Source organism: Lineus longissimus, chromosome 5 (assembly GCF_910592395.1).
Source record: "Lineus longissimus chromosome 5, tnLinLong1.2, whole genome shotgun sequence".
NCBI classification, from domain to species: Eukaryota; Metazoa; Nemertea; class Pilidiophora; order Heteronemertea; family Lineidae; genus Lineus; species Lineus longissimus.
The window spans coordinates 19,725,192-19,750,734 of record NC_088312.1 but is presented as its reverse complement, the minus strand read 5'-3'; the positions used below and the strand labels follow the sequence as shown (position 1 = coordinate 19,750,734).

Here is a 25,543-nt window from a genome sequence, read left to right as displayed (position 1 = left end):
AATCATGACCAATCATGACCAATCATGACCAACAGTTCAAGAACAGGGTATATGTGGTTTAAAACCATTGAATAATGTTTCTAAAGATATTCTATGCGTTTCAGTCATTTAGGGAGTCAAGTTTTTGAGTTACATTGTGTATTTTGAATGCAAGACATGCCAATCGATTGCCGAATCGGGGCTACCGTCGCCATATTTGTTTTGGCTTGCAAGTAGCTGGGTCCAAGGAAAATGTGGAATCCGGGCATGAATGGAATTGACATGGGGGAGTCCCCCAAACCCCGTCCTTCTGACATATTTAGCCAGTACATTGGGGGATCAGTCCCCCAACCCCCCCCCCCGTTCTCTGAAAGTGATAGGTTTTAGTCAGTACATTGGGGGGGAAGGCGCCCCAACCCCTCCCCCCCCCATTTGACTCTAAAAATAGAATTCCTTGGAGACGCTGAAAAATAAGGCCCCATAAAGAAATAGTCCCCGCCCGCCCGCGAATTTTTTTTCCTGAACCTTTCGGGCAATAGTGTACATTTGTACACTACATTTGTCTCAGCCAATCAGAAAGCACCACATTGTCTAGTGAAGTGCGTTGAAAACAATCAGTCTTGAAAAAGCACATTGCACGAAATGATAAATTTTGACTACTGTATGCAAAACAGCAGGGATGGCTATTCTACTTGTGTCATTTGAACCCATTTTGCTTGTATAGTTTTGTTTGTATACTGTGTAGTAGAACTTGCCATTGTATCAATAGATATTTCTGTCTCATGATCTGCTGACAGAAGCAGCTCTTTGTGGTGAAATAATAAATGAATTTTCCTCCTGCTTATAGCCTTGATATTTGTGTATTTTTCTTCACCAGTTAGTTAATTACGAATTTTTGGAGCTTATAAACGCGCAGCAGTTCTGCGAAGCGCTACTATGGTTAACGTGCATACGACGTATCCAATGTAAACAATGTTTCTCAAGTCCATGGATTCGTTTCAAATGGCTTAAATTTGACTTAAAATGGCCGCCAGAAGGGATAAACGCGCGAATGAAGGGCAGAGACCTGTATTCATCCACGACCGGAAGTCACATAGAGCTTATCAAAATGTCAAGTTGTGGTAAATACATGGCTGGGATGGACGAAAGTGGAATTAATTCTCAATCTGTGGTTGATTCTTAATCTACAGAGTCAGGCCATCACAGAAGTATGCTTTTTGATAATATATTTAAGAAAATGTGGTCTCACTGGTCAGTTTAGAACTTGTACTTTGACAGGGCCATATCAATGCGCCAGTGACGTTTTGATGGATATGGTGTACGGAAATCTCTTTTTCTGAGGCAATCGGTATTGGAATGTTTTTAAACTTTATTATGCTATTGGCAAAGGGTTCTTCTTGACACATATGAAATTTTGTGCAGATTGATTGGTCCAATGAGTACTTTTTTTACCAAAATTTATGCACAACAATGTACACGTAATGTACACAGGTTTTAATAGAGGACTCTGGCCTGAAGCAACTCGACTATTCTGAGCTCCGAGAGAGAACCACATGAATATTCACACTGTTTTTTAATCACACTTCAATATCAGGGGGTTTACCCCCCCGACATATGTGTTTTGGTTTTTGATAACTCACACAACGTAGTGAGTGTAATGGTTACGTGTATGTATAAAGTGTAAACAAAATTCATATATCCATCATGTCCATCGAATCTGAAAAAATTTGTGCAGACCCATGACAGTTCCGGTTCCGGTACAGTTTGTTGCATTCCATACGGGCCGCGCTTGCCGATTCTGCTTTCACGACGCACCGCAACCACAGTTACCATGATTCCCGTTGTTGACGCAATTATTTCATGACGTCATGAGCCATTGACCATTCACGCAAGAGGATTTATTCACACCGGCGCCGCTGTCCTGAAGTGTATCTAAAAATCGTCTGCTAGAACATACAGGACAACAACGTCGGCGGAGACAGTTGTGACATTTCATTGCAGACGAAGTAAACGTCCTCTTCTTTTCGATTTACGTACTTTACTTCAAAAAGTCAGTTTTAACACTACTGCACAAATATAGAGTGGTCATAATGTTCCATTTGGATAGAGATTTGACGGACTGATTTGGAAATTCATTCCAACCATGCAACTGTTTCAGAAATGAGAAAAAGGTCCAGGGTGTTATGACATGCATGATGTGTCTTGCCTCCTCATTTTCGTACTCGAGGGTTTTCAACTTTCATATCATTGAAGAAATAATTCATTCCAATCTACAAGTATATCAATCACATCATTTATTTAAAAATCGTCTGCTAGGACATACAGGACAACGTCGGTGGAGACAGTTGTGACATTTCAATTTTCATTGCATAGAGATTTCACGGACTGATTTGGAAATTCATTCCAACCATGCAACTGTTTCAGAAATGAGAAAAAGCTCCTGGGTGTCATGACATGCATTCAATTATTATTTCACCACAAAGAGCTGCTTCTGTCAGCAGATATGAGGCAGCTATTTCTTTATGGGGCCTTATTGTTCAGCGTCTCCAAGGAATTCTATTTTTAGAGTCCAATGGGGGGGGGGGGCTTCCCCCCAATGTACTGACTAAAACCTGTCACTTTCAGAGAACGGGGGAGGGGGTTTGGGGGACTCATCCCCCAATGTACTGGCTATATATGTCAGAAGGACAGTTGTGTGAGTTCACTAGAGATTGCTCTTTACATATTAACTCACACAACGTAGTGAGTGTAATGGTAACGTATGTGTATAAAGTGTAAACAAAATTCATACTTTACTTTCGGCTGTCTATGGTCCCTTCACTAAATACCAATTCATTACGTATGCACTGGCCAAGTTGAAGGCCTTTCAATACGACTGGCTGGTTCTCTGAAAGGTGGGGAATAATGAAGTTGTTTAACCGATTGTCCGAATGGTACAACTGAGAGCGGTGATCCGAGTCACCGACTGTGATCATTTTGAAACTGATCGGTTTGATGAGCGATAGGCCTACAGACTGATTTCGTTGAAATGAAAGAGCGTTATACAGGGTAGTTCAAAAGATCATCCCAGATTTTTTACCACCAAGTAAAAGACTATTTATTCTATTTCTATTTCATCCCCCTGGATGTTTAAGAATTCGAGTCCTGCTTCGTCCTCCTCATCGTCCAGCTCTTGAATTGGTCCTGCGTCTACCGCTGCTGCTCTGAAAGCCGTTTCAAATCCGTTTTCTACCACTTGTACAGGTACGGATTCCCAGGCTTGACTGATGATGTTGACCACGTTACGTAACCCAATGCGTTCACAGCGTCCTGCATCGTCCGTGTTTTCTTGTTTCCAGGCCTTCCACTTCTTTTTCATGTTGCTTTTGAACGACTTCATAACAGTCAGATCGAGGGGTTGGGCCAAGGATGTGCAGCCGGCTGGAATAAAATCGAGTATCCCTCCCAGTTCCGTAATTCGCTGGCCGAATTCCTCTGTGCGGTGCACACGATATCTATCTACTATTAGAAGGAATCGCTCATCGTTCTCTGGGGTGACGAATGGCTCCAATACTTGGTCTGACCAATGACGGGCTGGCTCCCGTCTCATCCAACCGGTAGCAGAGGACGTCACAATGAGATTTGCTGGCAAGTCGTCATCCTCCTGCAGGTGATCGAGCTGTCGTACGAACCCTCTTCTTGGAAAGGTGACGTGTGCCGGTGCCTTCCATCCCGTCGCACTGATTGTTAGACTAACGGTGCAGCCCAGTTTTGTGTTTGATCTCGATGTACGTACATCCACTGACTTCGCTCCCTTGTCATTGACAGTATACATTGGTCGATACTCAAATAGTGCGAACGTCTGGTCCATGTTTAGCAGCAACCTCATGGCAATCTCCAAATGCTGGATAGTTTGCATCACATTGTCGCGAAATACCTGGACCGGATGGGCGGCATCAGCTGGGAGAGTGGTGGTGTTTTTATTCGCCTTTCGGAGGGCTATCTTCTTTCTTGTCATAAATCCCTCTACACAGCCAGCGGATGCGTTGAATTGGTGGAGTGTCGGTCTGGCCTGGATAACGTCTTGTCTCAGCTCGTGTGGTAACGCATTCCACCAGTCTTCAAAAATGGTCAGGGCTCGTTCTTGAATGTCTTGGACTGCGACTGGTAGCCTCATCTCCCGTTGCTGCTGTAACCATTGATACAAGTCGTCCTCTACCTCGGGCCAAAGACCAACTTGTCGCTCTTTAGAGGTTCTGTCGTCGCCGCGACCTTCACCTGCCTTTCGCTCCAGGTCTTGAAGGTCCCACTTCTTCAGGGTCGACACTGGGATCTTGTAGTGATGCGCAAACTCGCTCATCCTGTCGACTGTGCCATTGAGGAGAGCTGCCTCTAGATCCCGCAGATAAGCAATTTTCTCACGAACCGAGTAGCTCCTTCGCCGTTTTCGTAGGGGTTCTTGCTGATCCATATTTGATGGACAAACTGAGATGGAAATGGCCATCGACCTCATTTTTATAGGCCTAGGATGGCCACGAAGACTCGACCAGAGAGAAATTGACAACTTCATGACAAAGTGCCGTGTCGTCATTTTATATCGCATGCCACAAAAGTTGTGAATCACACTTCAGTGTGTTAATTTCACCAATCAGCTCAGACCAATATCCGCAGATAATGCACCGAATATTCATATACAGGGACGGCCGAAAAATTCCGTCGTACAAACCACATAAACTTCCAGGGCCGATTTCATCAAAGTAGACTTAGACGCGTGTGACTTCACTTTAAATGCACTTCCACCGTGCATTCTGCGTGAACTTCACCGGTTGCCAGTCGCGAGACGGATAGAATGTAAAATCCTCCTACTGACTTTCAAATGTTTGCATGGTCTTGCGCCAGGATACCTTGTGGAGCTCCTCACTAGGTGTGTGTCATCCAGATCTCTGCGTTCATCAGGGGAGTTGTTGCTGAGAGAAAGGGGCCTTTCAGTGTGCTGCACCACGAGTGTGGAACAACTTACCACAAAAACTTCGCGCCATCGATAGTGTCCCTGCCTTCAAGAGCACGAAAATGTTGTGAAATGTACCGTACCGAATTGGAGCTACGGTGTCTCTGATCACTGGCAGTGGATATAGGCACCCTAAATCTAAAATGATTGATTGATTGATATACGAAGTTACACGCGTCTAAGTCTTAAACACCATTTGTGAAATCGGCCCACAGTGTTTTTGTCGAATGATAGCAAGATGCTTTTTTTCTGGTACACCCTGTATAAACCATGCCATTTTACGGCGGTAATTCTTGAATGGTCCACAATGAAATTGACAATGTGGGGCTGTGTGAACTCAGGCCTTCATCGTGAGTACCAGTGCAAACAGATTGCAACACAGCCTATTGGTCAATTTTATTGAATAGAATCTTTCTTTGTGTAGTTATTCCTGGAGGCAAGGCATAAATTCTACCATGAATATCCGGAAGGGACCATAGACAGCCGAAAGTAAAGTATATCCATCATGTCCATCGAATCTGAAAAAATTTGTGCAGACCCAGGACAATTCTGGTTCCGGTACAGTTTGTCGCATTCCATACGGGCCGCGCTTGCCGATCCTGCTTTCATGACGCACCGCAACCACAGTTACCATGAGTCGCATTGTCGCAATTATTTCATGACGTCATGAGCCATTGACCATTTACGCAAGTAGATTTATTCACACCGGCGTCACTGTCCTGACGTGCGGGTGTGGGACATCATGTATCTAAGGTCTCATTAGGGAGTTTTTTTTGTTATTCATGCGCGGCCAATATATGAATATATGAATAGCTTGATTCTTTCCGGATAAGAACATGCATGTTTTGCAGTATGTGATTGACGCTGATCGTGATTATTTTGCACAATTGAGGCGTTCTATATATTTCGACGTATGGGATGCTAAGTATGACACAATTTGAGCAGATTGTCATAGTACATATGATATTTCTAGATGGTCGTTCCAGCCTTTCCTTTTGAGGAAACCAGTGTTGTCGGGTATCAGGAGACTTGTAGGAGGCTGCAGTTTTATCATATGTTAAAAAAAGGCTGTCAGGGTAATGTCAACCTTACCTTAAGGTCTCATTAGGGAGTTTTTTTTGTTATTCATGCGCGGCCAAGCCCTAACCGTAGTTCCTAAAATCATTGATTTCTCGGTCCTTACAGTATGTCAGCGTTGATTCAGCAGTTGTTTTGGCAAAGACATGTTTTTTTGGAGTTTCTGAAACCTATAGCGCTACTCAATAGGCGACTAACAAGAAACTACGCATTTATACTGTTGTTGCCGACGTATGTGTACACTGAACTTGGGATGTGCGTCGGCCCCGTGTTGAAATGCCGTCCAGTGCCAGTTGGTGCGTTTTTCGCTGATTTGTGCAAAATTCAACATATCTCAAAAGTTCAATGGTTGACCCTCGATTTTTTTTTGATTTTTGTGTAGAGTAAGCAACTGTCTTTCATGGGAGAATGGTCTCTGTAAGAATTATTCAGGAAGAAATGTATAATATTTGGGGTTTTTCGTGATTGTCCGGCCCAATTGGCAATATTGCCATTTGGGATGGTGAACATAGCTAGGAGCAAATGCGACGCTTATGATTTATTTAAAGAAATAAAATGCCCGATTTAACATCCTGCAAAATCAGGGGAATCGGGCGTTTCCAGTGATATACGACATAAATGGGTTGTTCTCATGCATTCACTTTGGAAACGCATCTTAAAATAGATGTTACGCCCTGTTAATGGGGCACGTCATCATCGCGTACATTTGGGAAAAACTCCCTAACGAGACCTAAATATCGTCTGCTAGAACATACAGGACAACAACGTCAGCGGAGACAGTTGTGACATTTCATTGCAGACGAAGTAAACGTCCTCTTCTTCTCGATTTACGTACTTTACTTCAAAAAAGTCAGTTTTAACACTACTGCACAAATATAGAGTGGTCATAATGTTCCATTTGGATAGAGATTTGACGGACTGATTTGGAAATTCATTCCAACCATGCAACTGTTTCAGAAATGAGAAAAAGCTCCTGGGTGTCATGACATGCATGGTGTGTCTTGCCTCTGCATTTTTGTACTCAGGCATATCAGAGGGTTTTCAATTTTCATATCATTGAAGAAATAATTCATTCCAATCTACAAGTATATCAATCACATCATTTATTTAAAAATCGTCTGCTAGGACATACAGGACAACGTCGGTGGAGACAGTTGTGACATTTCAATTTTCATTGCATAGAGATTTGACGGACTGATTTGGAAATTCATTCCAACCATGCAACTGTTTCAGAAATGAGAAAAAGCTCCTGGGTGTCATGACATGCATTCAATTATTATTTCACCACAAAGAGCTGCTTCTTCCAGCAGATATGAGACAGCTACCGGGGCGGGGACTATTTCTTTATGGGGCCTTATTGTTCAGCGTCTCCAAGGAATTCTATTTTTAGAGTCCAATGGGGGGGGGGGGGGGGGGGGGGCCTTCCCCCCAATGTACTGACTAAAACCTGTCACTTTCAGAGAACGGGGGGGGGGGGGTTGGGGGACTCATCCCCCAATGTACTGGCTATATATGTCAGAAGGACGGGGGTTTGGGGGGCTCCCCCATGTCAAACAGTTGTGTGAGTTCACTAGAGATTGCTCTTTACATATTACTTTAGTAATAATATCCAAAAGATGCTTAAAATGGATATAATCCCGAAATAATGAAGCAAAAGACGGGCAGGCGTTTCGAGAAAAAAATATTTATTTTGAGATTTCAATAAACCTTTTGAACGAATTCCACATGGGCCGTGGTGGGATCCGAAGACACCTTAAGGAGGAATGTATGTTTTTATGGGGTACTATTGGTTTTGCAGATCTTCTGTTTTTTTCTAAAGAATAATCAATATTCGCTAGCAGGCTTTTTATGCTCCCAGGTATGAAGAGGGTTCTATGTTCCTCCAGAGCATGCTCCGCACAAAACAGTGAACTCTTCACTGTCTCCATTTTCCGCTTACACAGTGGACAGTTCACAGTTGGCCAGATGCTTTCGCCGTCTATTATCCGCTTCTTGAACTAACAATGAGTGGGCCCATACGTGAGACAAAAAGTTACCAGATTGTGACTCGTGGCTGTGAATGATAGGACCCTGACCCCTGATCACTGCCAAACTTTATATGTGAGACAAAAAGTTACCTGATTGTGACTTACGGCTGGGAATGATGGGACCCCGACCCATGACCACTGCCAATCTTTATATGTGAGACAAAAAGTTACCAGATTGTGACTTGTGGCTGTGAATGATAGGACCCCGACCCGTGATCACTGCCAAACTTTATATGTGAGACAAAAAGTTACCAGATTGTGACTCGTGGCTGTGAATGATAGGACCCCGACCCATGATCACTGCCAAATTTCATACGTGAGACAGAAAGTTACCAGATTGTGACTCGCGGCTGGGAATGATAGGACCCCGACCCATAATCATTGCCAAAATTCATACTTGAGACAAAAATTTACCAGATTGTGACTGGCGGCTGGGAATGACAGGACCTAACCGCCCCAACCCCTCATACTCCTGGCACATAGGGGAAAAAGGTCTCTTATTGTGACATGTTGTTGGAAATGATACCGCCTGTAGCCGCCCATCCTCACTGCTAAAATGAAATAAAAGAGTCAAAATTTCAAGTTCAAATTGTCTATTCGGCTACAGTCAAAACTATATATATAGAACAAATTAAAAACACGTGGTCATTCAACAATATTCCAGATTATCATACCTCATTAGTATGTGAGCCAATCACGTCGCGTCATTCACGACCACGTGCCATGCGATAATTTTGACTATTCCACGGCATTATTCCACGGCTGACGTCATCGATGACGCGATATTGCAAATGGCGGCCATTAAGATTTCGACGAAATCGGCGATAAAAAACAGCATATTTACGGCGTTTTAAGCCAGGAAGTTGCACATTGATACTGTCAGGGTCTTGAATTACACCCACAAAGTAGGTAGGTTGCATTGGGTGGGACTGTTACATTCACGAACAGAAAGTACAAGGCATTCAAGTTGGGCCTGGACTCGCTTCAAACAAACATCGTCTGCTAATGTAAACACACACTGTCTACAGTACATAATGTACACGTCTTGGCTCCATACATGATTTGCGTATCCGCCGATTAAAAATCACTTTGACAGTGGTTTGGGTCGCTGTGCAAAACCTGCTGGGCCGATTTCTTCAAGGTTTGGTTTAAAGCCTCGTGAAATAATTTTTTACCTGACAAATAATTTTGACTATTCTATGGCTTGACAATGACATGCAATATTTATATAATATTCAATGGTATTCTTCGTTGCGCAGAGAATGTGCGCAAAAGCAAACACACGGTAGAATGTTCACTGTTTAATGCGATATCGACAACAGTGAAATGCTCTACTGTTGTATAGTAGAGAGTACGTTGGTTCCTCAGGTTCTTTGTTCATCAGTCTGGTGTTCCTCAAGAGTCAAGTGTCTTCCAGTCTCTTAGCCTGCAAAAACCCTTTCCAACCAATTTTTTATGCATCAACCATTCGGCAACATGTTGGTGGGGGAAAAACCTGATCCCTGACCCCTTGAATTGGTTGCCCAGGTACGACCACAAGCAATTACCTAAAGGAAGCCACCAGTACGACCTCTTGGTAGTCTTGCCAATATCATGCCAGTGAAAAGGAAGGGTAATGATGGTTGAGGGTTGCAGTAAGGGTACCATCAAAGGAGTACCTCTTCCTCGCTCTGGGTTAAACGTGTCAAAGGACTGCACCATCATGAAGGTTTGGAGGTTCCACTCAAGCGCCCCGGGGTAAGCAGCTCAGAAGGACTTATTGAGAGGCCAATAGGGGGGGGGGGGTTGAGGGGCCTTTCCCCCAATGCACTAGCTAAAACATGTCAGAAGGACGGGGGTGGGGGGGGGGGGGCTTTCTTTGCCGGATATTAATGATGATGGAGTTGAGTTACTGCTAAAGCGATACACGGAGAAAACTGTCTATCAAAACAAAAAATTGGCGGAAGGAACTATAGCAGGTTCCCAACCAGGGGGTTTGGGGGGTTTCCCCCCAACCTAAAGGCGCTGCGCGCTTACTAGGGCACTGCACTGATAATATTATATTCTTAATTGTTTAAACGCGTTTTTTTGGATTCGTTTGGCGCCAAAATCAAGAATGGCAAATTTACGATCTAGAGGCGCTGATGTCGTTCCGGCACGGTAGTAAATCGGATAGCCAGGTGGTACGGGAACTCCTGCACCCTGACCACGGGACCTACATCAGGGAATTCCTCTAGTATTACTTCAAAGTTCCGGCACTAGGCTTACGAAGACTTCGCGTCACGTCACGTTACACTAATGTAAAAATGCATGGTGACGTGACGACGATCATTCTAAAATACCTTGGTACCGTAAAGTCAACTTTTAAATGGAAAATGCATAAGCCTCGTTCTGAGAGTGGAGTGTTTTGGACACGCAACCAAGATGCTCTACCAAAGTTCCCTCGGGTTGCACTAAAATTAAGGAATTGAACCCGAGGCGGAGGACCTTGGTTGAGTTACCAAGACACTCGAGGGTGGAGCTAAAATACAGTCCAAACCCGAGCCGACAGGCGAGGGTTTGGACGAAATTTTAGCTCCACCCGAGAGTGTCTTGGTAACTCAACCAAGGTCCGAAGCCGAGGGTTCAATTTCTATTCTAAAATACCTCAAACTTAAAAAGATAGGCCACGAAATAACTTGAATATGTGCGAATTTGGCAAATTCCATCCATCGCCTGCCCGGAGCGCCGGTAGCGCCGTTGTTTACATTATGTTACGGCAGCGCGTATAGGAAGTCCGGATCGGCTCGCTCAAGTGACGCTAAAATCCGCGCAAATGGGCTATTTGGAGCGTTTTTCTCAGCAAATATGTGTAGTGCTCATTAAAAAACTTAGGGTGGTTGATGCTTCCTTGGCTGATTTGTGTTTGAAGCAGTGTTTTGAGAGCCTCAAACTTCTGAAGTGAGCTGTGTGCATAGTTCCACATTTTAGTGCAACCCGAGGGAACTTTGGTAGAGCATCTTGGTTGCGTGTCCAAAACACTCCACTCTCAGAACGAGGCTTATGCATTTTCCATTTAAAAGTTGACTTTACGGTACCAAGGTATTTTAGAATGTGGAACTATGCACACAGCTCACTTCAGAAGTTTGAGGCTCTCAAAACACTGCTTCAAACACAAATCAGCCAAGGAAGCATCAACCACCCTAAGTTTTTTAATGAGCACTACACATATTTGCTGAGAAAAACGCTCCAAATAGCCCATTTGCGCGGATTTTAGCGTCACTTGAGCGAGCCGATCCGGACTTCCTATACGCGCTGCCGTAACATAATGTAAACAACGGCGCTACCGGCGCTCCGGGCAGGCGATGGATGGAATTTGCCAAATTCGCACATATTCAAGTTATTTCGTGGCCTATCTTTTTAAGTTTGAGGTATTTTAGAATAGAAATTGAACCCTCGGCTTCGGACCTTGGTTGAGTTACCAAGACACTCTCGGGTGGAGCTAAAATTTCGTCCAAACCCTCGCCTGTCGGCTCGGGTTTGGACTGTATTTTAGCTCCACCCTCGAGTGTCTTGGTAACTCAACCAAGGTCCTCCGCCTCGGGTTCAATTCCTTAAACAACACGTTATGTAAACGATGTTCCCAATCAAGTGCATGGATCTATAGAAATCAGGTGAAGGTCCCCCCCCCATAGACCCTTTGCAATGACGTCACGATGTCGGCCATGTTGGGGGCCAGATAACGTGATGACGTCGGCTTTCTTGCGACAAAGCGTCACAACATAGCGTCGCGCTGTTTGGGGGGCATTGTGACGCATATTGCAAAGCGTCTATAATTCCGTCACGAGGAAGGAAGCAATGGGATTCCTGATGAACGAACACATAAGGTTTTATCTGCAACCAAAGATTTCACATTTTAGCCAATGCAACGGTTATTCGTAAATCCCTCCCCAACCCCCACACACTCACACACATGTGCACCTCTAATTTTATGTCGAGTTGGGGTGAATTCAGAGCGAAATTATTTTTACCCGTCAAATTTCTATCATTAATTTTTTAAAGGAAAAATAATTTGTGTCAAAAAGTGAACACAGCAATTTTTTTGGATGTAGTGTCATAATAGATATCATTCGTATTGTTTTGTTTACCCAGTTAAAACATGTTATAGTTCTGCCGATTCTTTATATTCCGGTTCTGTGTGTGGCAGGGGACAGGCATATCAATGTAGGAATGACTGTTTCAAAACTGTGCCCATTTCTGCCTTATGAACATGAACATCAGACTACTGCCATTGTTACCATAAACACCGATTGGTAATTCTTACATCTTTTCAGAATCTTGCAACATATTACCTGGGCTACAAGACATTCTTGACCTACCAGATCAACAAATTCCTGTTACCAGATGGACGGCGTCCATTTGCGAAGCTCCCAGATGACAGCATCATCGCAGTGCAGCTGAAGTTTTTAAGCCTACCAGCAAGTCAAATCGAACGTGTGTAGGGATGTACAGCAGGTCACTATATGATGATAGGTGCTGTTGGCTTCTGAGACGGTACGGGAATTGCCTCGGTCTTGGCAGCAGGCAATTCCCATCAAATGCATGCTATTTTGCAACGTTTTAGTGTTACAGTATATTTGATAGTAAATGAATTAAATTAGTACAGAAAAATCGAGTTGCCTTGACGGGGATCTTTGGATTGCGGGTCCACTGCTCTACCAATTGAGTTGTCGAGGTTTCGCGACATTTTGTACTTTGTCAAAGGAACTTGATTTTTGTCTGCACTTATTTCATTCTTTCTCTCTATGAGCCAATATTAGCAACCTATATTTATCCTTTACAGTATTTCAGTATAACAACTTTACAATGTTAGTATTTTGATATTTTAGATTTACTTGCAGCATTGTATTGCACCATACCACCGATGAGGGGCACAAGACATGTATTGCCGTATTATAGCAATAATAACTGAAAGTGGCTATTGGTAGTTGCTAATGTTAGCCAACTTGTCTCAAGGCAACTTACTTTATATGTACTTCATTAATCTGCATTGTTTCATAATCTTCATAAGGTATGTACAGATGTGAGGTAAGGTGGGTATGAACGGCCACATATATACAGTACAGGAGGTCAATTGCACTTTATATGCAATGAAAGAAGACTGAGGGATTTTATTTCGCAAGCATATATAATTGTGTTGTAAAGTATGACATCTAAGCATTACATCTCTCTTCAATGTGTTACATCTAGTGTATAAAAGCGTCGAGCATCATGTATATGAATCACACGAGTTGCATTCTTTACATGGTACCAGAAGTGGGCGATTTTTAGATCAAAATCGAACTTTGTTTCAAAATTAAAGTGACCATGCGGTACATGAGATAGGGGCCTACCAATAGGCAACTCAACGCTGATGATATTCACCGATGGCATGGTTAAAGTGCAGTATTTTGACGATCAAGTAGACTGCGAAACGCCGAAAATTCACACCAGCTGAGCTGAGAGTGGCAGTGCATGCAAGAGTGTACAGGACCCAGTGCATCATCGAAACAAGTAACTTTGATTCGTCGTTGTGTGTGTGCTGTAACGATGGATAAACATCCACGTATGAACTGGGATCAAGATGATCTCGACAGAGAGTTCAGGCGTTTCAAACAACACTGTCAATTCCAGTTCGGGGGCCCACTGAGTGCTAAAACTGAATTGGAGAAGGTGAACTATCTGATGACGTACATGGGCGACAAGGGCCGCGAGATATACAACACATTTGCGTGGACGCCTGCGGTTGCTGCAGATATCGACCATGGTGTTGCGGCAGTGCCAGCGGAAAACCACACCTTGAACGGTGTATTCACAAAGTTTGAGTCATACGTCAAGCCTAAACGAAATCAAATTCGGGCCACCGTGAACTTCCATCGCAGAATAAAGCAGAAGGCAGACGAAAAGTTTGACATTTTCGTCACTGATCTAAGATTCTGGTGAAAGACTGGTTATGCAGAAGAGGATAGGATGCTGAGAGATGCGATAGTGCCGAGTTCGTATCATCAGCAGGTTCGCGAAAAATGTCTAGACAAGGGCGACGACCTTGACCTTGCCCTTGCAATCCGCATTGGGCAGAACTACGAGGCGAGCCAGCAAAGCATGAAAATAATCGGAGAAGACCAAAAAGTTAACTTCGTGAAAAATAGAAGGTTCCTAAAACAAGTCACTAAACAAGCAAATGAAGAACAGCCACAAATCACTGTGGACCCTGACAGTTCGGTAGTTTCTTGTTTTTGTCATAAATATTGCTAGAACTGGGGCTGATGTGCATAATCTCTTGAGTTCTTCAAAACTTTCTTGCTGTGGTTTCTCCCAATGGAACTCAACATCCTTCTGAGTTAGAAGTCTCAACGGTTCATCGACTGTGCTTTTGTTAGGCAGGAACTTGCTCAGATATTGGACAATACCCGAGAATCGTCTGACGTCTTCTTTCGTCTGGGGCTGTGGCATCTCCGTTATTGCGGTCACCTTATCTGGATCTGGGGACAGTCCATCCTTGGATACCATATTTTACGCTGAACTTCACCTCTGCCTTCCCAATCTGCGATTTGTCAAAGTTGAATGTCAAGTTGTTCTCGTGGGCTTTGTCTACTACTCTTTTTAGCATGGCATCATGCTCAGCAGGGGTTCCTCCTATGAGAATGTCATCCATCTGGCATCTGGCTCCCGTACCTTCGAGGATCCCATCCATGGTTCTTTGGAAAATTTCAGGAGCAGACTTGATCCCTTGGGGTAGGCGGAGCCATCTAAACCTCCCTATTGGCGTATTAAAAGTGGTGAGAAGGCTGGATTCGTAGTCAAGAAGATTTTTTTAGAATCCTTGTTTTGCATCTAGAACAGAGAATTTTGTCGCATTGGGAAAACTAGCTACAACTTCCTCCACTGTGGGGATGGGGTGGTACTCCCTCTTGATTGCCTTATTAAGGTCTTTTGGGTCAATACATATCCTCACCTTGTCCTTTTTGACAACTGCCACCATTGAACTAACCCAGTCTGTAGATTCAGTCACGGGGCTGTGTGTCCGTTTTTCTGCATCTCACGTAGTTTGGCCACTATTTTGCCTGTTAGTGCCTTGGGTTGCCGTCTCGGTGGGTGTACGACAGGTGGTATACAGTTGTCAAAAAGGACAAGGTGAGGATATGTATTGACCCAAAAGACACAGCTTGTGTCAGCAGAGTATGCTGAATTCCAGGTACAGACAGCCAGAGAGATGGACAGCCTGAAAGACGTGATTAGGAAAGGATGGCAAGACAACAAATGGCAGGTGCCACATGCAATCCGAGAATACTGGATTCTGAGAGATGAGCTGACCCTCACAGATGGAATTATATACAGAGGAAAACGCATTGTTATCCCTCCTTCAAAGAGGACGGCCATGCTGAAGCAGATCCAGGAGACACATTTCGGCATCAACAAGTCCAAGCGTAGAGCACGGGAGATTATGTATTGGCCGGGAATGAGCAAGACATAGGAAGACATAGTAAAAGACTGTGTGATCTGTAACCAATATCACAACAAGCTGCTAGCGGAACCAATGATTGGCTCAGAGACTCCTCAACTGCCCTGGATTAAGCTGGCAGGAGACATCTTCCACTGGGAAGGAAATGACTACCTCATCACGATAGATTATTTCTCAAAATACATAGAAGTCGACAGACTTTCCAACTTGACCAGCAAGCAAGTGATACAAGTATTCAAGTCCCAGATAAGCCGACATGTCATTCCAGAAGCCCTACGAGCCGATAATAGGACACAGCTTGTGTCAGCAGAGTTTGAAGAATTTCTGAATGACTATGGTATAAAGCTCATCACATCATCCCCAAGATATCCCAAATCCAATGGTGAAGCTGAAAAGGCAGTGCACACAGTGAAACAACTATGGAGTGCAAACTAGGACAAACATCTTGCACTTCTTGACTACAGAGCCACACCCCTTGAAAGCTGCAACAAGTCACCAGCACAGCTGCTAGACAGCCGAAGGTATAGAACCAAACTTCCAATAGCGAGAGAGCTATTGAAGCCGGGAATACAGGATTTACGAGAGGTCAGGCGAATGTTGGGGGAAGACAAGCAGAAACAAGTGAAATACTAGACATTTGAAATTTGCTTGTCAGCAAATTTGATAGCCCCCACGGGCCCACACAGTAGGCTACACGTATGGAGTGAAGTCTATTCCGTTTCGCGGATGATCTATTTCCGGACAAACACGCTCGCACTTTCTCAAAATCACACGCTCAGTAACATTCAAACAGCACCCTAACCTTTTCAGACGCAGGATGGATCATCGATAAGCATTTAAGGCTATTCCTTTATTTTATTCCTTCATTCAACCATGTCAACCGTCGTTCTTTGCTCAAAATACTCGACAGCTCGCCGCTTCGGCAAAGAGATACCGCGCCATGATGCATGAGGATATGACGTCAACATAACGGGGCGGAGCTTATGCTAATATACGTGTGATTGACATCGTGCCGGAGATTTGAAAGCAAATCAGAAAATCGGCGCATAAAAACGCTTCAAAGTCATCAAAATTATCCGAATTTCGAAAAAATCTTTGCCAGGTGCACTAGATCGAGTTTAGTTTGATGGGACAGGGGTGACAGTTTTTCAGTTGAAATAGCAGTTTTGCTGGACTACCTCCATAATATAACCTGGGAAGAATGCAGAAGCCTTGTACCTTCTCCTAGTAATCTCAATATAGACCCCACATTTGTTGTATGTGGGGTCTATAATTACAACCAGAAAGCTGGGAAAGAACAGCCAGTTTTACAGCCCGGAGATTGCATCAGAATGGCACCACTGCCAGGACAGAAGAAATGGCATGCAGGAACAGTAGTGGGTCTTCACACATCCCCTAGATCCTACGTAGTAGAGTGTTCAGGGAGAAGATATAGAAGAAACAGAAGGTTCCTAAAACAAGTCACTAAACAAGCAAATGAAGAGCATCCACAAATCACTGTGGACCCTGACAGTTCTGTAGTTTCTTGTGAGCGGCCAGCGGGTCAGAATCTTGGCACAACTACACCTGGGAAAACAAGTGCAATCGATCACTCCGACAGCCCAGCTAAACTACACCACACTTCCACCAATATGCAAAACACAAACACACCTGCAAAGCAAACAATGGTCACACCTAGCATTGAGACACAATAAACCACAACAAACACAACAAAAGACAAACCAGAACCAACTGCCTCTAGGTCCAGATAGGGTAGGGCATATAAGTCGGTTAAGAGACTGGATATTTGAGCTAGTAAAGTGCATTTAAAGTTGTAGGTTCAAAAGACAAAATTGTATTTCATAAGGATTGGTTTAAAGGACTACTAGTAAGACCCATGAAAAGCCTGTATATCTCCACCACCCACCACCACCTCCAATAGGTGCCCCATGCACCTGAATAGTTCAACAGGGTTGATTTTGATTACCTTTATAGTTGTTTTGGCAGATAGCAGGGGCTACAGCGTAGTATGAAATTGTCTGCTATCTCTTCCAATTGCCGGATTAACTTCGAATGTGACATGCATATCAGTTATGAATGGGCAATATTGTGTCAAAATGAAATAATTTTGTGTTCAATTGAAGACTATGGCACGGGCATATAAATATAAGTTAAGCACCTTTTCTAATTAAAATACTAAAATAGCTTATTCAATCTCAAAACAAAGAAAGTAATACCTATTCTACAAGAAAGCATCCAGTATAAACCCCATTACCATCTTATGAATTCTGGGGAGATTTCTGATGTCAGAGTACTGTCCTCTAAACAAGGCGTGGGTACTAAGGAATTTCTGATCAGCTGTCCAGCATCGAAGTACTTTAAGAACTCAACTGAGGCAGTTCAGCATTTATACCAGTGGAAAATCACAGTTTGTCCGATAATGATCATGCCGGTTCATTATACACGTAGAACAAGGATCCAAAAACTCTGACCTGGCGTAGTCAACTGAACACAGTTACTTCTTCTTTCTCTCCTCAACTTGAATCCAAATTTCATCAGCCGGAGATGTGACGATTTGATATAACGGCACAACAACTTGGTTGTCCACCAGCTTGATTTTGAAGCGACGGAAGAGGATCGCCAATGCGGTCGTTGCCTCGGCGTACGCAAATCGATATCCTGGACACTTTCTCTTCCCAGCGAAACCAAACGGACTGAACGAAAGGCTATGGCGACCTTTAACATTTTCAGAGCTGAATCGATCGGGGTCGAATCTAAAATCAACCAATGAATTATGAATACTTTTAAATGAAAATTAAGTGAGCTGCAAATGAGTGATTTAGATTGCAGTGATCCGCAATTTAAATCGCAGGCGACAATACTCGCTCGTTTGCGATGGTTATCGCAGGTCGAGAAATGAGATTACAGTCGATCTTTTTTCTGGGAAAATTAGACAACAGGTTCAGAGAATATAGACGCTTTTAGACCACCGCATCTGAACTGGAGCTATAAAGCAGACCATTCTATAGTCTACACTATATTAGTCTACAGACTATAGGCATTCTGTAGACTAACATGGTGTAATCTAAACTGTTTTTACGTACTTGTTTGGATTAGGCCAGACTTCTTCATCTTGGAAGGTAACACCAAAAGCTTGGATCACAGGCGTCTTGAATAAAGAATTCAGTTTTTTAATTTGAATGCCATACCCCTGGACTGGACTGACTGATTCACCCAGCTGACAGGACGTAAAAGGTCAACTGCGACAGAGCCATGACTACATGTCAAGGAGTTGCAATTTAACCAATCAGCGGCTGCATTCCATCCACAATGAAACCTTTTGTTATCATGCTTTGCCCAAGTGCTTTTGGAGTCGTACTTTAAGTATGTAAGATGCGCATCTGAGGGGAGAGTTAAGAATCCTGGAGGTCATTCGCCTTACAGTTTTACAATTTGTTTGCGTATAATGGGGATCCTGAAGATCAGAAATGTGCGTACATACTTATAGCATGGCCTCTTAGTGAAAATCATCTGAATTCTCAGTCACTGTTGACAAAATATTCGAAGCATGAAAATGTAAGATCTGAATTTTGATGTGAAGAATACTTACACCAGGTGGAATGACATGACCACCGAGTTCGGTTTCAGAATCAGGGTCATATCTTGCCGCCAAAGGAACCAGCACAGCACACCTCATTGTTTCATCCATCACTTGGCGAAGATAACTATAACAGAGAAGTGAAGTTATAATCTCCGGCCCCAGACTGTACGTGCATTTTCTATTTCAATTTTGTTCTACAATAGTGGCGTTAAATAGGACTCAACGTCAACCCTACAGCCAACTGGCCCAACATCCTTTTCTGTAGCATCCTTTTGGATGTTACAGTAGAACCTCCCATAGCGGACACCTCTTTATGAAGGACACCTTCTGTATTAAGGACACTAGTTTTGGTCCCAAATTGGGTGTTTCCATTCAATGTGACCGCTCTAATCAGGACACCTCTCAATTAAGGACAGTGCGTGTCAGCCCAGAGGGTGTCCTTAATAGAGAGGTTCTACTGTACTTACATGAGTGCAGAAGCGTTTTCACTGTCAACATCATCGTCTCCCAAGACTGCCTTGATTTCTTCATAGAGCTTCTCTTGGGCCTCAGGGTGCGAGGCAAGGAAGTAAATAGCCCACGACAAAACTATAGAAGAAATGGACGGTGTGGAACAAGTCAGAACGAAGTCGATATCAACAACCCTACATCACCCTATGGTGGACACTTAAAAATGGTTTTCATGCCGAATTAGTTTTGAGTTTCTAGCCCAAATAGTGATGACTGGGCAGTTCTTCACAGATGTCCATAGGTTTTTTTGGCCGGAAATACTGATATATTACAAGTAATAGGAAGAAGAAAGACGTTAAACTTACGACTTCCCGACGTGTGGAATCCTCCGATCAGGTATGTTATGGCGTCGGATCGGAGCTGTTCGTCCGACATATCTGCCTCGAGAAAGGTGTCGATGAGAAGATACTCATCACCAAGTGGGGGGTTCTTTCTGCGGTGCTTGAGGAGCTCATCACATATATCCAGCAGGATTTTTATGTCTGCAATGTGGGTAAATAACAAGCGTTAGGAAATGGAAGAGGGGTACGGTAAATGACGGAAATACTCAAACTACTAGGTGACACGAAAAAGATTAGATACTTTTGATTTTGAATAAATCTCATGATAGCATTAAAATTTTGCAAATTTTAAACATGTAAGGTTGAATGGGGTAATTGTAGCCCCGCTGTATTTGTACAGTTAAACCGGGGCTACAATTACCCCATTCTACCTTATGTTTGATCTCATTCATTGTCAGTAATGTAAATCTAGAAACATTTTCCAGAATTCAAAATTATCGATTGATGAGGGGCAAAAATCGGGCATAACATCTACTAAATTTGCAGAACTCAAAACTGTCGAATGCATTGGAACAAAACAAAAAGTGAAACATTACACCTACTTTCTTCGAAGCGCTTTTGCGTTTCAGCATCTTGACTGGTGCTTGTTACCCGTCTCTCCATTTCTGTCCACACCTGGAAAATGTAATCACGACAACATATAAGCTTTGACGATAACAGCGCCAAATGATTAAAGAACCCACGTATGCCATCCGTCCAGACCTGGAGTACGACGGGGGGGGGGGGGGGGGGGGGTGGAGATACTAAAGGCCAAGACAAATGCGCCACCAACATGATCAAACATTCAATCTCACAGTGGTGAACTGATAAACGAGGTCATTAGATCTTCCTTGTCGTCTCCTTCGACATTCGCCTTGATCTTCAAGATCAAAAGCGTATAATCTTTTTTGTGACACCCAGTACTTACAAAATCTTTTGCCATGTTCAACTTCTGCACTTTCTTTTCATCCTTGAAGTAGTCACCAAAGGAGGCCAGGGTGATGGACTTGATTGCAAACGACAACATGTAGTTGACGACCGGAATGTGTTCCTCACCAACGAGGTTCCCCCACTTATCTGCCAGCTCATTCGCAAACTAAAATGGAGAAAATGCATCGACATACATCACGGACGCGGGCCTACTACAATGAAAAGGTCAATGGCCATTGCGCTCATCGTATAGACATTTGGTGGCTTAGAATTCATGCTGGTTAAGAAACATGCTACATTTGTTTAGTTGATAGCAAAATGAAAATGTTATGCCATATAACCTCTGTGACCTTGAAAAGTAGTTCAAATTAAAAACCCATGTGACATATAATACTGCATATGATGGTAAGATATACCCATAAAATCAGATTGGTGGCAGTCGGGCAAGAAGTAAAGCATTAAACGCATACCTAAGGTTTTCAGATTTGGCCCCCTGCTGGCCAAGCAGTGAAAGTACTAAATTAGGCTTCTAAAGGCCTACTTTAGTTTACCAACCTCGTTGAAGATCGGGTACAAGTATTTTATAGCGCTGTGACTGTAACACTTATCATACGTGTTACGTCGCATCCTCCCGTCTGACTTATTTGCAAACTCTATCGACATTGGTCCGATGACTGGCTCGAATAGTTTGAAAAGAAATGCTGAAAGAGAAAAAAAGGAATGTACAACGTCGTTTCTAAAGAAATTATTAACCACGAGGAGTGACATATTAGCATATTAGCGACATAAAGACCACCATATTGACCCATTGGCTCCTAGTTCCCTATTGTAAATTTGAGATGATGAAAAACAAGTTCATCCCTCTCCCCCTCTTTAAAAGAGGTACATGTACGACGTTCGTAGTTACTGGTGGTCCAGGAAAAACAGAAATGCATTTGTACACAATGCTGTAGTGCAATGTAGTGTTTGTATATCTGCCAACAGAATGGCACTGTTCTATCACCGTCAAGTCGGTACATATTTACACAATCTGAAATTTTCCAAATCCAATGAATGGCCTACGCCTTTAAAGTTCATAGTCTGAAATGTTACCATGGTTTTTTTTGTAAATGGTCGCTAAAGGCTTATTACTTTAGTTTTTCGTGAAGATGAATTCAATCGCTCATTTCATCCACTTCATGCACTTACGAGGCCTATCGAAGAGTTCCATCTGCTGTTGGAAGAGATCTACTCTGGCGATGCTGATGACGAGCTGGTTGCCCATCCAGAAGGAGGCAATTGAACCATACTTGTCGTGAAGAACTATCAGGAATTCATGGAGGCTGCCGGCCTGGGCGATGTCCGCCAAGTTTCCCTCGCTGAAAATGAAGGAGTGAAGACAATAAGTGTTGATCATGTAATACAAAACAAATGATACTCTCTTCATAATGTTTCAACTTCATAATGTTTCAAGAGTTTTTGCAGGGCCCAGCACTCTGCCTTTTCTGAATTTTGTTTTTGCACTGTCTTTTTTCTGGCATGGTCTGCCTGCTTTCCAACCACTATAAGCACGTTGTTGGGGTGACAGGTTGAACCAGGGGACACCTAAAACTGACAGGCTGCCCCAGGGGTCGACAGGCTGGACCAGGGGACACCTAAAACTGACAGGCTGCCCCAGGGGCCGACAGGCTGGACCAGGGGACACCTAAAACTGACAGGCTGCCCCAGGGGCCGACAGGTTGAACCAGGGGACACCTCAAGCTGACAGGCTGCCCCAGGGGCCGACAGGTTGAACCAGGGGACACCTAAAACTGACAGGCTGCCCCAGGGGCCGAAAGGATGCTGGGGTCAGCAGCCTGTTCCCAATCACATTTCAACCACCAAACACATGGCAAATGAGTATAAAAAAGTCTACTTCAGCCTCGAATTCTTCGTTATTAGGGCTAAATAATGCATACAATCAATCCCAAAAAGTGAGAAAGGGGTTGTCGCGCGTTTTTTGGCGGCATCAGAGACCATCAGCGACAACCCACTCTGAGGAAATGCTGGAAATCCCTGGCAGACTGAAATTCTAGTGGCAGTGTTACCTGGGATCAGTTGGTTCAAGGCCTGGTACAGTAGTTGGCTTACTACGCCCCTGAAATATGAATAAACGGACTATTACAAGACATATATGTACCGTTATGTGCATGCGCAGGACTTCCAACTTTGGTAGCAATGACTGTCACAGCAATGACTGGTCTACATACAGCCATGAAGCTAGCCGACATCTTATTGTAGTTCAACGCTCTTTGGGCTTGATTACGGGGATTCATCCTTGATCGGTTGATGAGTGGTCAACTACGAGTGGGGACTAGTTGGGAGGGGCATGTCAAAAAAGTGCCATGTAGGCCTACTGGACAAACAAAAACTGGTCGTCAGGTCCGATAGTATGCGGTTATGTGGCCTTTGTTTGCTGATTTGTTGGGTCTGGGTGGCCTTCAAAGTCCCCTCTGGCTCTGATAAGTCATGAGGTGAGAGGATATCCAACCTACTGCCCTAAGCATGATGAGTAGGCCTACGTCATCTTATTCCTATGCTGGGGCTGGTCTTTTTTTCAAAAAATTACCTCCCACTTTATACAGTAACAGTAGGCTACTTTACACGTTTTACAAATGCAAAGAGGGTGAATTAAAACTATAAACTTACCGGATACAAGTAGACAACCAGACCAATAAGTGCAACTACAATTGTCACCGCAAATATGGCAAAATCCAGCATATTTTTGCAGAGTTCTGTACGCAAATCTATTGCAACATTTCACATGGTACTTGCGAGTAGCAGGGCAGAGACACGTATTCATCCACAGGCGGAATTGTGGCACTGACACATAGTCCGTGTTCCGTGATCTTATGTTTATACTTAGCACACTGTAGTTAGTCACATCGTTAGTAGATGGCACCACCAACCTGTATCCTTTGTCTTTACAATATGGCTGATTAGTAAACAGCACTGCATTCTACATCCGCTTTCATTGTCAAGTTTATGACCTCCAATCAAGAGACAATCACACCAAACATGGTGGCAGCGGTAAAACATATTGCAAAGACCCACGAGCTCTAAGATTCGTGCTTAAAAGTGACTTTCTGCTGTGAAAACTGACTTTGAGTGGTGACCCACTTCTCAGATCCGCCACCTAGTACATCCGTCTGTGCATCAACATTGTATATATACTGCACTACATCATGGCTGATTCCGTTGTGGCTCCTGTGCCCGCTGTATTGCCGTCTGTTAGCGGCATTCGGCCTCCACAACCCCCGAGCCTTGATGTTGGCTGTGCCGCTGATAACTGGAAACTTTTCAAACGAAAGTGGTTGAATTACGCTGTAATTACGGAACTAGCACGTCAGGATCGTGAGTGCCTGGTGGCGCTGCTGTGCCACACGCTGGGAGATGACGCTCTGAGGATATTTAACGGATTCACTTTTGACACTCCCGAGGCGGACCGAACCTGTGCTGAAATCATCGCCAAATTCGACGAATTTGCAGTTGGAGAAGTCAATGAGACTTATGAACGCTTCATCTTTAACAAACGCGATCAGAGGGCAGACGAAACCTTCGATGCGTTTCTCTCGAACATTCGTCAACTCATCAAAACGTGTAACTACAACGATGCTTCTATCGACTCCATCCTTCGAGATCGGATCGTGCTTGGCATCGCGGACAAGGACACACAGAAGCTGCTTCTGCGTGAAAGGAACCTGTCGCTCGAGACCTCCCTGAATATCTGTCGAGCGGCTGAAAATGCAGTCACCCATGGCAAGGCCATCTCATCCGATCAAGCAGCAGCAGTGAACAAGATTCGTTCAGCGCCAGGAAGACGTCCCTCATCCAGCAGGAATGTACCTGAGAGGCCCAAGGAATGCAACTACTGCGGTGGAGCTCACGTGATGAAGAAGTCTGAGTGCCCTGCCTGGGGCAAGACGTGCGCCGCATGAAAAGGGAAAAATCACTTTGCACGTAAATGCAAGACTAAAAGCAACGTTCACAGCATTGATACGAATGTGGACGTCTCTGATGATCACGACTCTGATCAGGACTGGATCAATTCCGTCTCCGCCGATGCAAACACTAAGTCTAAGGAAATCCGTTGCAGGATGACCGAGACCCTGCAAGAAGAGAAACAATCGCTTACGTTTCAAGTGGACACTGGTGCTACTGTTAATCTCATACCATTTCGCTGCGTAGTTCATGCTCATATCACTCCGACAGCCAAGTGTCTCAAGATGTGGAATGGCTCAGAGATCGTCCCTGTGGGCACCTGCCGTACGGTGCTCATGAATCCAAAAAACAGGAAGCACCATTCCGTCGAATTCTTGGTTGTGAGAGAGGAACTCACTCCTATTCTTTGTCTTAAGGCAGCAGTCGGCATGAAGCTGGTCACTGCCAATGACTCGCTGATGGAACGCGTTGCTGCGATAACGGTCCGCGACAGATACTCTGATGTGTTTGACGGATCTCTTGGTAAGCTACCAGGGAAAGCTTCCCTGAAAGTGGATGAAAACATCACACCTGTGGTATCCGCAGTCGTCGGATTCCTGTCTCGCTCAAGCCTAGGCTAGAAACGGAAATATATCGTCTTGCATATATCAATGTTCTGACCCCTGTTGAAGAGCCCACCCCATGGGTAAACCAGATGGTTGTCACAGAGAAAAA

General features: G+C 43.9%; 1 protein-coding gene across 1 annotated transcript; it reads right to left on the bottom strand.

The window, feature by feature from the left end:
- Positions 1-11,820: 11,820 nt before the first annotated feature.
- LOC135487697 (cytochrome P450 20A1-like) lies at positions 11,821-23,701 on the bottom strand. The gene is made up of 11 exons (XM_064771742.1): positions 23,537-23,701; positions 22,936-22,985; positions 22,058-22,227; positions 21,425-21,570; positions 20,868-21,035; positions 20,503-20,575; positions 19,925-20,101; positions 19,577-19,697; positions 19,119-19,233; positions 18,613-18,677; positions 11,821-18,282 (listed from the first exon to the last, which is right to left on the bottom strand). Exons 1-11 carry the CDS (start codon positions 23,606-23,608, stop codon positions 18,024-18,026), a joined length of 1,416 nt encoding a protein of 471 aa, XP_064627812.1. The 5' UTR covers positions 23,609-23,701; the 3' UTR covers positions 11,821-18,023.
- Between the last annotated feature and the right edge of the window lie 1,842 nt (positions 23,702-25,543).